Genomic DNA, 15870 nt, shown 5'->3' with positions numbered 1-15870 from the left:
AGACAGAATAATATGACCGCTTGTTACGGAAAAAAACTAATAAAAGACGGACATTAACGATATTACTCTCACTCATAAAACAGGTAATGTCAAGCGACATTCTTTAAATTATTATGGTATGTAATATGTATAAGGTATACGACCCTACCATTATTTAATTATAGCTAAACATTAAATGTCACCGTCCGAGCAATTTTCATTCTTTATTCTACTTGCTCTAACGAATTACGACTTAAAGACTTAATTGTTTAATATTTTTCTCCAAAAATTTTATTTTTACTTTTTAGAACGTCTTTTTCATGTACATTCTATCTTATATTCAAGGACGTCGCGCCATCTGTTATCATTGACCAAAACTAAATTTAAATATTAAAAAAACCATTCGGCAGCCGAAATGGAAGTATAGATTTCTCGAATAAAAAAACATATTTTTTATAAAATGATATTAATAATAATAAACAACTTCTATTACAATAAAGCGATGACATCAAAACGAATGCAAAATTACACAGAAAAAAAAATTAACTTGATTCAAGAGAAAAATTCTTGAACCAAGAATATAATTTTGAAGAGGGTAATTGCCTTGAATCAAGACGAAAAATTCTTGAATTAAATAAAATTTCCTTAAATCAAGAATTTTTCTCCTCAAGCCCAGAATATTGAGCTCTTCAAAAATATATACTTGATTCAAGAACATTTTTTTTTCTGTGTAAAATTTCATCAAATCTGTCTGAGAAAGTAGGTAATTTTTGGGCCTAGACTGATAGTGAGGTATGCAAATTGAAGTTCATTTAATAAGCTTTCAGATACAATTTACAAAATTTTGATAAGATATCGCGTTCAATTGTAATTGCATGGAAATACGGTAAAAGAGAATATTTTTGTGATTTTCAAAAATTTTTGAATTGCTGCCATTTCTAAACTATTCAATTTGGAAAAATTAATAAGTATGCAAATAAAAGCTTATTAAATAAGCTTTCAGATGCAATTTACAGAAATTAAATATGATATCGCATTTAATTGTTATTGCACGAAAATATGATGAAAGTGAAAATATATGCGATTTTTGAATTGCTCTTGTTTCTAAACTAATCGACAGATTTGGCTCATCTTAGAACTTAACTTCAGAAATCATCCTAAGAATGAGTAAGTTACGTTTTACTGAGATCCGTAACGATTTGCGGGAGTTAGAGAAGAGACAATGCCGATTATATCGTGTAAATACATACATATATAAACTTTTGAACCATGTGCATTTTCTGAATCCGCTCGACGAGCTAAGTCGAGCTAAGTCGAAATATAGCAAAATTTTCCCAAAGTTCCGTCATGAGGTCCAATGCAATAGTTAGATTTCTATGAAATCTACTAAAAAGTCTTTTATAAATTCACTTGTTTTGAAAGAAGAAATAAAGGATTTTATTGAAATCAAACAATTGAAAAATTTTTAATTTTTTAGCTGTTGAGTAAAATCTCGAAAAATTCTGAAATGTCTATCCAACTTTCTGTGACGCCTAAATAAAATCTCAAGCTAAATAAAAAGAAATGTTAATTAAAAGTAAGAAGCTTAAGTTTCGCAAAGCATCAGAGCTGCACATGTCTAGGTCAACGATCCTTAAATACGATCCTTTAGACGGAACTTTTTAGTGTCTCTCATACATCTCTGAAGACCACGACCTGTATCTGCTCGGTAGCACAAAAAGTAACTCAAAGTTAACTTTGTCACCCTTTAGAGGTATCATCATCCGCAGTTTTTTATATTGTTAGATACAATATAATACAGAGGGGTGAAATTACAGTAGCGCTACGTACTACACTGTCTACAAAGTAGACCAACCATTTTACTTTTACGACCTATAGTACCATCCGTTTCTGCACTGAATAGAAGCTGCTACATATAATAGTTACTAACCATACTGCACACTACACTTCTATCTTCACCTCTCTAGTAAACGTGACCAAGTACTCTTCTGTGTCGCGGATTTGTTTTTTACCAGCAAAAATCACGGTTTATATACTATCTTTTTATTTTTTATTTTTGGTCTTTTTCAGATATGTTTATTTTTGCTTTTATTCTTCCCTTTGACATTTTCCCTTCTGTCCCTCAATGTGCAGTAATGCCTCGAAATATCGCTGTGCTTGTGATATGCCGCTTAAGTATCTTCCTCTTTACTTGATGAATTCATATTCATAATACTTAGACAACTATTATATACTCAAGTAGTAAACATGGGTTTTAACAAGTTGCTTAAATTACTTCCACTTTTGATCTAACGAGTACCATCGAGATTTCACTTTTTTAGTGATTTGCATTTTACTTTTTTTTTTTTTTACTTTACTTACGCTACACTGCGCAAAGTTTTTAAGAAGAATATTTTTAAATAATTTTATCATTATTATGGTTGATGTATTTGATATTTATAAAAATTTAAAGTGGTTTATTTAATTAGAAATTGGAAATTTGTGCAATTTAAAATTAAATTTGATTGAAAATTTTCAATTCAAAAATAAACTTTTTAAAAATAAATTATTGATTCGTGAGTCAAAATTTAATTTTATTGAACTTAATGATTTAAAACAAGGATTTTTAATTAAAAATTGGAAATTTTCATTTAAAATAAAAATTAGTGGCTTAAAATTAAAAACTTGTGGTTTAAAATTAATATTTAATTGCAAATTTTTTATTCAAAAATAAATTTTTGATAAGAAATTATAATAGTCAATTTTTGATAAAATTTAGAAAATTTTAATTAAAAATTTTTTACTTAAAATTGCTTATTAAAAATGAAAAATTTGTGATTTAAAATTAAATTTAGTAAAAAATCAAATTTTTTGTAATCTTAATCGATTTTTAATTACTTTTACGTAATTCTCTAAAATACATTAAGTAATTAACCATATCAATAAAAAAAAAAAAACGTATGTCTTTATTAAATTTTTTATCATTCCTAGAATAATAATCAGTATTTTTCCAGCGTGTAAATGCGAAGAAAAAAAAATAACAATGTCGGTCGGCGAGTCTTATCGTAATTGCATCGTAATTGTCGACATAAAATAAAGTCGATGGGGTAGACTAGTACACTCCTATAGTATACTATACTAGTTGACTTGGCTTTCGACGAGTAGCGGCTATTTTATTATTTTTTAAACTCGTACCCGAGCAGCACGGCGCCAATAAGTATACTACTCACTGTTTCCACACTTGGACGTTTATGTGGGTGCTGTATATGTGCTTTGGCGGTTGCGTGGCTGCATCATCAGGTTGTAATCAAACGTATATATGTATATACTCGACTAATACATAATACATACATAAGAATTGTTTTAGGTCTGGGTCTGAGAGTCGCTGGACTGGCGCCAGGTTGACTGGAGCCTCAATCGCGATCAATCAACCTGCTGCAGCAGCGTTTCTAGTTATTGACCCGGTACACTATTAACTTTATTTTACTACTCATTTGTTAGTTAATTATTTCTATTCTTCATTAGTCCTATCATCTTTTAAGCGGCTTTTTAATTTTTGATTGTGAACAAAATTTTTTAATTTTTCCAATCATTGTAATTAAAAAATTTTAAAGTTAATAATCAAGACCAAAAATTAAAATACTCATTAGTTTAGTACTTGATTAAAAATAAGAATAAACTAGCAATCTTGCAGTCACTATATAACTGTCTTGACTTGTGAACTATAAATAAATAAAATTTTGATTTATTAAATAATGATTTTTATTAAATTGCACTGTAATTTCTTAAATATTGACGTTTTTAAAGATATAAGCTCATCCCGATGTTGCACTCATCAAGAGCTTTCATTTGAGTACCCACATGCATTTTGATATATTTTTCATATATACATATATATAATATATATAAAATATATGAAAAATCCATGTTGGTACTCAAATGAAAGGTCTCGATGAGTGTAACATCGGAATGAGCTTATATCTTTAAAAATTTCAACAATTAAGAAATTATATTGTATTTTGTCAACTTATGATATTTTTAAAGATATATGCTCATTCCGATGTTACACTCATCAAGAGCTTTCATTTGAGTACCCACATGCATTTTTGATATATTTTTCATATATACACATATATATTATATATAATATATATAAATATATGTAAAATTGATGTGGGTACTCAAATTAAAGGTCTCGATGAGTGTAATGTCGAAATGAGTTTATATCTTTGAAAATTTCAATAGTTCACTAGATATTTGTTAAAATGCCCTGTACTTTCTTAAATATTGACATTTTTAAAGATATAATCACATTCCGATGTTACACCCATCAAGAGCTTTCATTTGAGTACCCACATGCATTTTGATATATTTTTCATATATTCATATATATAAATATATAAAATATATGAAAAATTGATGTGGGTACTCTAATGAAAGGTCTCGATGAGTATAATGTCGGACTGAGCTTATATCTTTAAAAATGTCAATAGTTCACGAGATACAATGTCATTTCTTAATTATGTATTTAGAGATAGATTATTTTCGAATGTTGCCTAAATCATAATTAATTGACTACCGGTGAGAATGATAAGAAACCTTGAAAAGGCACAAATTCAAGTTAAGACTTTTGCAATGATTCTAAATTTCACTACAAAAAAATCTTGGACACAAAATTCTTATTATTCTCTTAATAATATAGATTTTCAAATTAAATCTTACAACTACATTCGACTGTAAATAAAAAATAACAAATGTTACATCAATAATATATTAAACCTTCGAAGGATTTGAGGGCAATGCTAACAGAATCCGCTAATGGATTCGCTAAACCAATATAATTTTAAAAGACCTTCATCATTTCAATATCAATGTAAACAGATAAAAAGATTTCATATTTAATTCTGTGTGCTTAAACAAAAACTTTTTTTCCAATCAACATAATGATCACTAGCACGAAAAATTCTCTGGTAATAATAATAATAAAATTCCATTAAATTGATTCTAAAATAAAATTACTAGTTATAATTCCATCAGGATTCTAGCATTATTTAACCCGCTGTCTTTTTTTTTATTCTTTTATCCACTTATATTCATTCGAGCTATATATTTCAAAATTTATCGATCTGTATAAGATATTTTGGTCATTATTAGACTTATATTATTATTATTTTTGTGTTTCTTTATAATCAGTTTGCTTTGAATTGTACTGAAGCATTGAGAGCTTTGAAATAAATCGTCATTTACAGTGCCGATAGCCTGTAAGCTCTCGATAAATTAACAAAAAGCAATTTACTTTAGTGGTTTTTCGCACCGTATAATAAAACACTACCGGTCTGTCTGTCTGTTGGGTAAATTCGTCTCTTTTTCAGTTAACTGTCACTCCAAAGTAAAGTATTATTCCTAATTATTTTGTTATTAATGAGAAAAATTATAAATTAAAAAATAAAAGAAGAAATTTATTGATAAATTGACTTTATCTTCACATAAAACATCAAAGCTTAATTTCATAAAATATAAATTGAAGCTTACATAAAATAAGCTTCGATTTACATCGCTATCCATTGAGTTTTATTAGATTCTTTTGTTTTTTATTGCGTTATAAAATTTACGAGATCGAAATGTTATTTTATGTGAAGAATATAAGTTGAATTAAAAGTTAACTTTTTAAAACACGAGTAATTAAATTTAAGAGGAATATTAACAAGAGATTTTTATATTCTTTTGACGGAGAAATCATCAAAGTTCTTTTGTAAAATAGTGAAAATTGAATTGGATAATTAATATCCAGACGAATAGAGTTTTTTGTTTATAATTACATTCTTAAAATGTTTTTATCTTGCGATTTATAAAAGCAGAGAGTCGGTGGGTAAAATTGAGAAGGTTGGTAACGACTTGGCTTGAATGTTTGCCCAGACTAGGGATGAAAAGAATGAAAAGAGAAAAACTAAGCGAGAGATTTCACCTTAGAGAGGGAAAATTTATATGTAGTCGAACCTTTTCAGAGCAAACTTATAACTTGACTCGTTTCATGAGCTTTCCGGGTTCGTGTTATATACGGGAGAAAAGCAAAGAATATAAAGATAGAAAAATAAATCAAGTTAATGGCTTCACGAACCTCGTTGCAACAAATAAAGAATGAAAATATTGTGTAATCTATTTTGCATAACATTCATAACTACTTTTTACCTTCTTCATCTTTATTTTACCGTTAAAAAACAAACTTTTTATATTCTCGATACTGGACGTTAATTCTTCAGTTATTTTCGCTGTAACAACTTTTTTAATTATTACCAAGGAAGTTTCTTATGCTTCGCTTTAAAGTTATTAAGTTAATCGATCGTAAGATCTTATTTAAAATATACCGTAATTATGGTATATTTTAAATAAGATCTTAAATAGTTAAATTTATATTTGCTTAATAATTTATCCAAGTAAGTATTAAGCTGTAACAATTTGTTCTTACATATCTTACAATATGTTAACTTTTTGAATAATTCAAAAGTTTACTTTTATTCTCTGAAAATATTTTATCCTGAATTATTCAATAATTCATGTGGGATTATTATAAAAAATTTTTTACCCTCTTTTTTATCAATTACTTACTTTGGAACTTTTTAAAAATAAAAAATATGTAGATAATTTGTATACAAACTCTCAATATTATTATTTTTATATTTTATATAAGTTATTAAAATAATAATAATTTTTTAAAAATGAAATAAGGTTTTATCCCTGGCGCTCACTGATCTATGACGGCCCTGGTTGGCCTCCTTCGACCTCAACTCAGAAAGCGCGTTGCGATATATATATTATCATTAGCTATCATAAAACCCACCGTATGGCCCGTGGCGGTATAATAGCGCAATTTTCTTTAGTTCTGTTGTGATAATGAGACTATAGTACTACAGCTTTGATAAAGTTACACCATTATTCGCCAATTAATGAGAATCCTATAAGACCTATCGACGTCTTTGTAATTATAATATATAATTTATAAATTACCTATCGGCTCTTCAATTTATATCAAATACTAAAACGAGATTATTGAATGTTAACATACACTGATAGAAGGATTTGTTTATATTTAATAAGCTTTATTAACTGTTAATAAATGATTTTTTAACATCATAGGATTTAATAAATATTTATTAACAATTAATAAATTATTTATTAAATGTTAATAAATATTTGTTAAGTTAACAAATATTTATTAACAGTTAATCAGTACACAGAAAAAAAAATTTACTTGAATCAAGTAAATAATTTTGAAGAATTTCATTTTCTTAATTTAAGTAGAAAAATTTTTAAACTAAGAAATTTTTCTTGGTTTAAGTAAATTTTATTCAATTCAAGAATTTTTCGTCTTGATTCAAGACAATGAAACTCTTCAAAATTATTTTCTTGGTTCAAGAATTTTTGTCTTGATTCAAGTTAATTTTTTTTTTTCAGTGTAATATTAAGTCAGGGTGACGACTGAACACTAATTTCAAAATTCCATGACTTTTCCCTGATCAAAAATAAAATTCCAGAACCTAAAAAAAAATAATGGTTATTCAAATATTTGTTATAATTGCAAATAATTTTTGTATGCTAGAATTCATATCTAATATCCAGAATTAAGTAAAAATTTGGAACTATAAATTATGTTATACTTTTTTGCAGATTTTCAATTATTCAAAAAAAATCAGTTTCTTTCGATTAAATGTTTATAACTTTTGAAAATACAATAATTGATATTATTATTATCATTAATCATTGAGAAGTTATACTTCTTTTTTATTATTAATTATCCATACATTTAGTTTTTTTAATATTATTGATCACAAAAAAGAAGAAATATAAATTAAGAAATTAAATAACATCAATTAATATTAAATATTATCTACAGTACGATTTTTAGAATGCTATAGAAATAATTTATTATTTCTACAGCATTCTAATTTATTTTTTTAAATAAACTAGAAATTTCTCTGACCCAAGTCAAAACTTCCTGACTTTTCACTGACTATTCCAGAAATTTCAAATTCCCTGACATTTCCAGGTTTTCCAGGTCAATCGCTACCCTGTTAGTACAATTTATTGACTGTTACTAAATATTTATTAATAGTTAGTGAATATTTTGTTAACTTTTAACAAATATTTATTTAAAATAAAAAGCAAAAATAGCAATTTTCTTTTGAGACTTTTTATAACGCTACAGCTGGAATATATGATAATAATTCAATTCACTAAATAAATTCACGTTTTTAATAATTATAAATATAAAAGATAATTATGAGCTGTGATAGAATTTAATATTTTACAATAAACGTTATTATAATGTAATATAATAAATGAAAATAATTTATAAAGATGATTTTTGTTTATAAGCAATCTCTATATTACATAACATTGCAAGCGAAACAAATTCACTCAACAAAATATTTATTAACTATTAATAAATACTTCTTGCCTATTAATAAATACTTATCAACTATTAATAAATGTATTTTCCTCCTAAATAAATATTTATTGAATGTTAAAAAATATTTATTAAAATTTAATAAATTAAATAATTGCCTCCAAACAAATTAAATTATTAATAGTTAATAAATCCTTCTATCAGTGTATATAAAAAAAAATCTTTCATTGAAATTTTTCAGGTGAAACGGAAAAAAAAAAGTATTTAAAATGAAAAAATTTACAATGTAGTTTACTTTTTTAATTTTTTTCCGTAAATGACGGATTTAAGAGATGATTGATATTCCAATGACAGAAGTGTATGGTTCGCTGGAACTGCAGCGTATGAGACGAACCGTAAAATTATTCGAGTCTCGTCTCGCTCGAGGTCTTCCAATTTCGGTTGAGTCGATCTGATGGCATCCTGCTGCTGCTGCTACTGTTACTCTTCTATGAGATTAATATAATATACATGCGTGCTTTTCTCACCGATCAGAGCACACGTGAGTCCTCGTTCCGTCTCCTTATTTTTCATGCTCACTCTTCTTATTTACATGCATTTTTATTTTTATTTTTACCACATTGAAAGAATTTTTTTACCAACATTCCTTGCGAAATTTTTCTGAAATTCTTTTTCGTCCTTATTTTTTTCCGTCACACCCCCACACAAAAATTTTTTAGAGGATTTTCCTTAATCTATAAAATATTTTTATCATACAAATGTAAAATATATATTTTAGATTTTAATTATAATAATTTTATAAAATATTCAGTATAATAAATTTTCTTTTAGTTATCAACATTCATTGACCCTAACTACTGAATTTTCATCAATAAAATTTCTCCATTTAAAAAAAAAAATTTATTTCTTTGTAGATAATTTATTTCAACTAAAATTATTTTAAAATAAAATCTTAAGTATTGATTTTTACAAATTAATTTTGTAAAAATTCAATTTTCAAACTTCAATTTTTAGGTAGATTTCTTCAGAAATCTAACTATTGTAGCCGGTCTCATATCGTAATTTTTAGAAAATTTTGTCATAATATGTTTCATTTCATCGAATAATGTCGAAAAATGGCATTGGATCAAAAGTTTATGTATGTATTTATATATATATATATATATATATATATATATATATATATATATATATATATATATATATATATATATATATATATATATATGATATAACGCACCATGTCAGCAGGATTGCGCCCACAGTTTCTCAACCGATCGTCATGGAATTTTGTGAGCTTATTCTGTGGATCAATACCAAGATCAAGTTCGAAGATGAGCAAAATCGGCCGGTTAGTTTACGAGTTGTGGTTGTTTAAAAATTTTTTTCATTTCCAAAAAAATTTTGAATTTTGTGGATTTTATGAAAATAATTTTCCAGATGTAAAAGATAGATAAGATCTATCAAATTTATCTTAAACTTCATTTAAACCTTTAATATAAACTATCATTTGTCTAGTTTTAATGATTTTTTTAATTAATTTCGTGATTTTGAGAATTTTCAATAATTTTTCAATAAACGTATTTCGGCCCTTTTTCTTCAAATAATTTTTAGGTCGTGAAAGGTAGCTTAAATCTATCAAATTTATCTTAAAATTTACATAATTATATTCAATTTGAGCTATTTTTCGTCACCTTTTGATACATTTTTCAATTTATTTCGTAGTTGGAAAAGTTAAAAAAAAACTAGAATAAATAAATTTTTAGCTTCTATCATCAAATGGCTTTCATCTGTTATAAATTCTATTTTTTAGGTAGATGTCTTTGAATATCTATTTGTTTTAGTCGGTCTTATATCGTTATTTGCAAAAATATAATAAAAAATACATTTTAGGACATTATTGCCTTTTAATAACATATTTTTTTTAATATTTAAACGAGAAATCTACCTATCCATGTCGGGTATAGCCGAATGGCGCTTTTTTTAATTAATTTAAAAAAAAAATTATTACCAAAAAAATGTTTTTTAAAAAATTATGCTCTTGTTTTTTTAAAATTTCAACGTGTAAAATTTTCTTTAAATTAATTTGTTTAAAAAAATGATAAAAATTGTCAGATTTTAGTATAATAAAATTATAATTACTGAGAATTAAACCCGATTCAAAGTAAAAGTAGCTACGGTCCTGCGATCCTTGACATCATCAGAAAACCTGCACCCACGCCAGCAGACTCAGAACCAGTACCATATCAGTGTCAGCATTAATGGCAGCAAAGTTGTGTGTGCTGGTTGTATTAAATCGATGGTTATATTAAAAATCAATCGATATTCAAATTTTCTTCTCTATAAAAAACACATCGAGTATAAAATAAATTCCGGAGTAGAGTAATAAATAATGGACATGTCTATTCAATAATTTTAATAGTGAATAATTGACAAAATGAAAATAAAAAAAAATTTTTTGAACAGATAGAGAATTCTCGCTCTTGGAGGTAACACGTGAGGAGTCTCTGTTCCACCTATGTTGTGCGGAGAATTGTTAAACGGCGGTTTTGTGAGTGCGGGAGCGGTTCCTGCGGTACCCTACAGTCTTCTTGGGCTCTGGATACCCGGCTGCGTTCGAACAACCAGTCCGCGACTTGTAACCTCGCCGTACCTTACACTGTTGACCGAACTGCTGGCCGCGGGGTGTCTCGAGGAGGACTGCCAGGGATCCACCTATTCCGTTGACCCAAACATGGACCTCGTCAGGCAGACTCAGCAGTCTAACACCAACAGCAATCTCGACCTTGATCTCGACAACGACGACAGTGTCTTTCTCGGTGAGTTTTTAAGTGCCCACTTAAACTTTTTTCTATATCTCATCTAATACCGTATATATACCAGTTTGATAAATTTTCTTTTTTGTTGGATAATAGTTTTGATTTAATGCGATAGTAACGCGAGTACTAGAAAATATTAACAAAGTTTTTTCGGCACGCAATCAGCGACACATGCTCGGGAAGATGTAATAAATTTTGTTTTTAACGGTCCCATAATATATATGTTTTATTATTCTAGTTATTTTGTAATAATCTGGTTATGTTCCTACTGTTTTTATTTTATTTTATTTTATTATATTATCGATGCTGGAATAAGAATTCATTAGCTCGATAAAATTGAACTTTATAACTCAAGAAACTACACATAAAAAAAAAATTGGTAATTGTTTAATCGCATGATCCAAAATATTTAAAATAAATTTTTTTCCACGAAGTTTATAAAAATTACAATAATTTAGAAAAAAAAAATTTTTTTCTTTAATAATAAAAAAAAAATTTCCATTTGTAAAAAAAATTTTTTTTTATTCCAAAAATATAAAAATCAATTATTTTTTACTCCAAGAATATAAAAAAATTTTTTTTTATTTTGTGAAAAAATTTTGTTTTACTCTAAAAATATAAAAATCTATTTTTATTTTACTCCAAAAATATAAAAATCTATTATTTTTTACTCTAAAAATATAAAAAAATTTTTTATAATTTTGTGAAAAAATTTTTTTTTACTTCAAAAATATAAAAAAAATTTTTTTAAATCGATAAATTGATGTGAAAAAATTTTATTTACAAGTTTAGGACGACATAAAATTTTTTATTAACATCAAAAATTATAAAGCTCAATAAAAATTTTATAAAAATTTTTTTCCAAAATATTCAAGTCTCAACAAAAACGTCAATTTTTCCAAAATTAATAATAAAATCATAGTATTGAAATCCAAAATGATAATAATTAATACTAAAGTATTTCGAATGTACGTAATAAAAAGTCCTACGTAATAAAACATCTTGAATTTAATATTTATGAATACAAATACGTATATAACATATGTATAAAGATTTATGTAGCTAGATATGTGAATGGGGTAATATAATATATATATTATCCTTGGAAAAAGGCGTTGGAGGACCATTGTAAGTTCAAAACTATTCGCGGAATAGAAGGAGTAGCGACGAATTCTCGACGGCGTACTTGGCACGACTGGTAAAGTGGCTGAAAGTCGAACGTGCAAGCACTTGTTCGACCCAAGTACAAAGTTGGTAAAATTAAATCGACCTCTTTCTTCTTCTCTCCTCATCCTTATCTCTCCTGTGTTCCGTTGTTCACCTAGGTCTTACCAGTTACCAGCATAGCACGTTATTCCGCTCAAAGCTACCTAATATTGACGGCATCGACCCAACCACTCCCACCTCGTTCGCGTTCTTCTTCTTCTTCTTCTTCTTCTTCTTCTTAAATAAAAGTTTTGGATGAAAAACTAGACCAAATCGCATTTATTATTTCATGCTCCCCCCGAACTAATTTCGTACGGCAGAAATTATTCCATTTGTAGCTTGTCGATATTTTTTTTGATCCTGGTCTAGACAATAGCCTGCTCGAAAAACAATTCGATATTTAGCCCTAAATTTCTTCTCTAAAGTATATCCTTCTTTTTTTTAAGTGAATAAAATAAATTACTTTTGGACGTAAAAACATTGGGCTTACAAGGGTCAGATTTATAAATTTCGGTTCAGTTTCAAGTCAAATTGTTGGTGTGAAAGTAAAAAACATCTTATGTAGCTGATAAGTACATTTTGAACTGTTGAATTTATTAGAATAAATTCTATCCGATAAAATTGATCTTGAAAGCGTGTTTTAATGATTTTTTATCGTTTTTAATTTTTTTTTCATTTATTAAATTGAAACAAAAAAATATTTATCAAAAATTGCACTTAAAGTTTTTCAATTTTTTTACAAATAAATTTTTTTTAATTTTTTGTAACAATTTTTCCAATAAAAAAAATTAATAAAAATTTTCAGATGTCGGCTAATTTAATATTTATTATAATAAGTACTCATTGTTCATTTATACAATAGATATTTCGAAAATTAAATACTATTCCAAAATAAAAAAAAATTTTAGGCTTCTGCTGATGATTTTTACACAGTAAAAAATTTTGCGTCATTGCGTCAAAAAATTTTATGTTAAATATTTAACACATTTTTATGTTGATTTAACATAATAAGTGTTAAATTTACTCATAAAAGTATTAAATTTACACATAAAAGTGTTAAATATTTAACACAAAAAGTTTTAACACTAAGTTTATTGACGCAATGACGCAAAAATTTTTACTGAGTACCGAAAACTGGTTAATAAAAAAAAAGTTAAACATTAACTAGTAAATAAATGAATAATTTCTTATGTATTTCATGACACAGCACACCGGAACGCTTAAAGATTTATAGCATAAATGGTAATAGAGTTTGCGAAGCTGGAAAATAAACGTACGTGTATAACGTCTCATTCGTGAGGATAAACTATAAGGCTTATTAGTTTGGCCCGAGCTATTTCCTCACTAGTGTGTTGTTATCATTGGGGCTGATTTATCTATGTGTATAATATATATGTCACGGATATGATATCTATATGATAAAGGATAAAGGAAACAAACCGAGTTTAATTCAATTAATATTTATCACGTTCACAAACTTTCTCAATTAAACTATGATAATTGGATCATCTTGATATGTATCTGGATTCACGTCTCTATCTATATCATTGGTTTTTCCCTTGATTAATTTATTGAATCAAAAGTTGAAAAATTTGATTACAAACTGTATGTTTGATTACTATTTTTTGGTACTGCAAGGATAATTTGAGTTTAGTTTTGTGGGTTTAATTCAGTGGGAGTGACTAATGCAATAATTCAATAGTGGTACTGTGTTATCTAATGCATTTTGGTCGTGTAGTTTCATTCAGTCACACTGGAGATATTTTGTAGAATATATATAGTCTGTAGTCGTTATCAGGTTGTTCCCTTTTGTCGTCATCTCTTAAAGTTTAACTCTGACAATTGGAGTTGTAGTAATTTTGTTTTTCCACTCAAGAGTTATCCTCTATCTCTATTTCTCTTTAAATTATTATTATTGTGATTATTTCTGTCATTATTTTTTAAAAATGTAACTAGCAACCTTGCAGTCACCATGTGACTTGTGAACTATAAATAAGTAAAATTTTACTTTAATAAATAATGAATTTTGTTAAATTGCACTGTACTTTCTTAACTGTTGACGTTTTTAAAGATATAAGCTCATTCCGATGTTACACTCATCGAGACCTTTCATTTGAGTACCCACATCAATTTTTCATATATTTATATTTATTATATATATAAGTATATGAAAAATATATAAAAATGCATGTGGGAACTCAAACGAAAGCTCCTGACGAGTGTAACATCGGAATGAGCTTATATCTTTAAAAATATCATAAGTTGACCGAATACAATATAATTTCTTAATTATTGACATTTTTAAAAATATAAGCTCATTCCGATATTACACTCATCGAGAGCTTTCATTTGAGTACCCACATCAATTTTTCATATATTTTATATATATGTATATATAAAAAATATATCAAAATGCAAGTGAGTACTCAAATGAAAGCTCTTGATGACTGTAATGTCGGGGTGAGCTTATATCTTCAAAAATGTCAATAGTTGATAAGATACAAGGACATTTCTTAATTATTGACATTTTTAAAGATATAAGCTCATCCCGATGTTACACTCATCGAGACCTTTCATTTAAATACCCACATGGCAATCTTTATATATTTTATATATATGGTATTTGTGAAATATATAAATATATGAAATATATGAAAAATTGATGTGGGTACTCAAATGAAAGCTCTCGATGAGTGTAACATAGGGATGAGCTTATATCTTTAAAAATGTCAATAGTTCACAAGATACAAGGTAATTTCTTAATTATTAGAGATAGAGCATTTTCGAATAGAGTCTAAATACATATCATCATAAGTTAACTATCCTGAAGACAAAATTTTTTTTATTCTCTCAATAATATAGACAATAATAATATTAATAATTAATAATATTAATAATAATTAATAATATTAATAATATTAATAATAATTCTTTATAAATTATTATTTTTTTTGTATACAATAGAAATTACATGAATGACAATCATAGTTCTTGCAATTCTCTATTACACAATTCCTTATGCCTACTCAAAATAATATATGAGTATGAAGCAACTCCATTAATATTATTATTATTCATTTATATTGATATAGTAGTGGTATTTGATTTACGTGCACAAATATAATACAGAGCATCAATTTAAATGTCGATGTATATTTAATATACAATAACTGAAGACCACTTGAATTGCACTTGATATATTGACGGAAATAATGAATTTCATGTTCATTGTATTATCGATAAAATCCCTTGGCGCTGATGATTAAATTGTCTCTAGATTGATATTTAAATTTAATATTGAGCTCTTAACTGATTAAATTCAATTACAGTGTTGAGCATAACTAAAATGAATAGCAGGGAGGAGAATTTATCAGGCATGTAGATAATAATAAAAAATATCAAACAATAAAATAAAAAAATAGAGAGGTACGCCCACCCAGGCTGCAGAAAGTGCCAGAGTGTTACGAGGACGACAAAATGCCC

At 26.8% G+C, this 15870-nt stretch overlaps 1 protein-coding gene across 7 annotated transcripts in view; it reads left to right on the top strand.

Moving 5' to 3' along the window:
- LOC123260395 (protein Fe65 homolog) overlaps positions 1-15870 on the top strand; it is an 80136-nt gene that overhangs the window by 24878 nt on the left and 39388 nt on the right. For 6 of the 7 annotated variants that reach the window (XM_044721473.1, XM_044721471.1, XM_044721468.1 and 3 more), the window contains exon 2: positions 10829-11181. In XM_044721473.1, the coding sequence (XP_044577408.1) occupies positions 10881-11181 (301 nt within the window). In that variant the 5' untranslated portion in view covers positions 10829-10880. Of the gene's footprint in view, positions 1-3397; positions 3423-10828; positions 11182-15870 lie in introns of those variants that run through there. The other variant, XM_044721469.1, reaches the window with a different exon arrangement.

The sequence above is a fragment of the Cotesia glomerata genome, linkage group LG3 (genome assembly GCF_020080835.1).
Source record: "Cotesia glomerata isolate CgM1 linkage group LG3, MPM_Cglom_v2.3, whole genome shotgun sequence".
Taxonomy (NCBI): domain Eukaryota; kingdom Metazoa; phylum Arthropoda; class Insecta; order Hymenoptera; family Braconidae; genus Cotesia; species Cotesia glomerata.
Note: the sequence above shows the minus strand (reverse complement) of the source record. Positions and strands in the feature narration are given on the sequence as shown.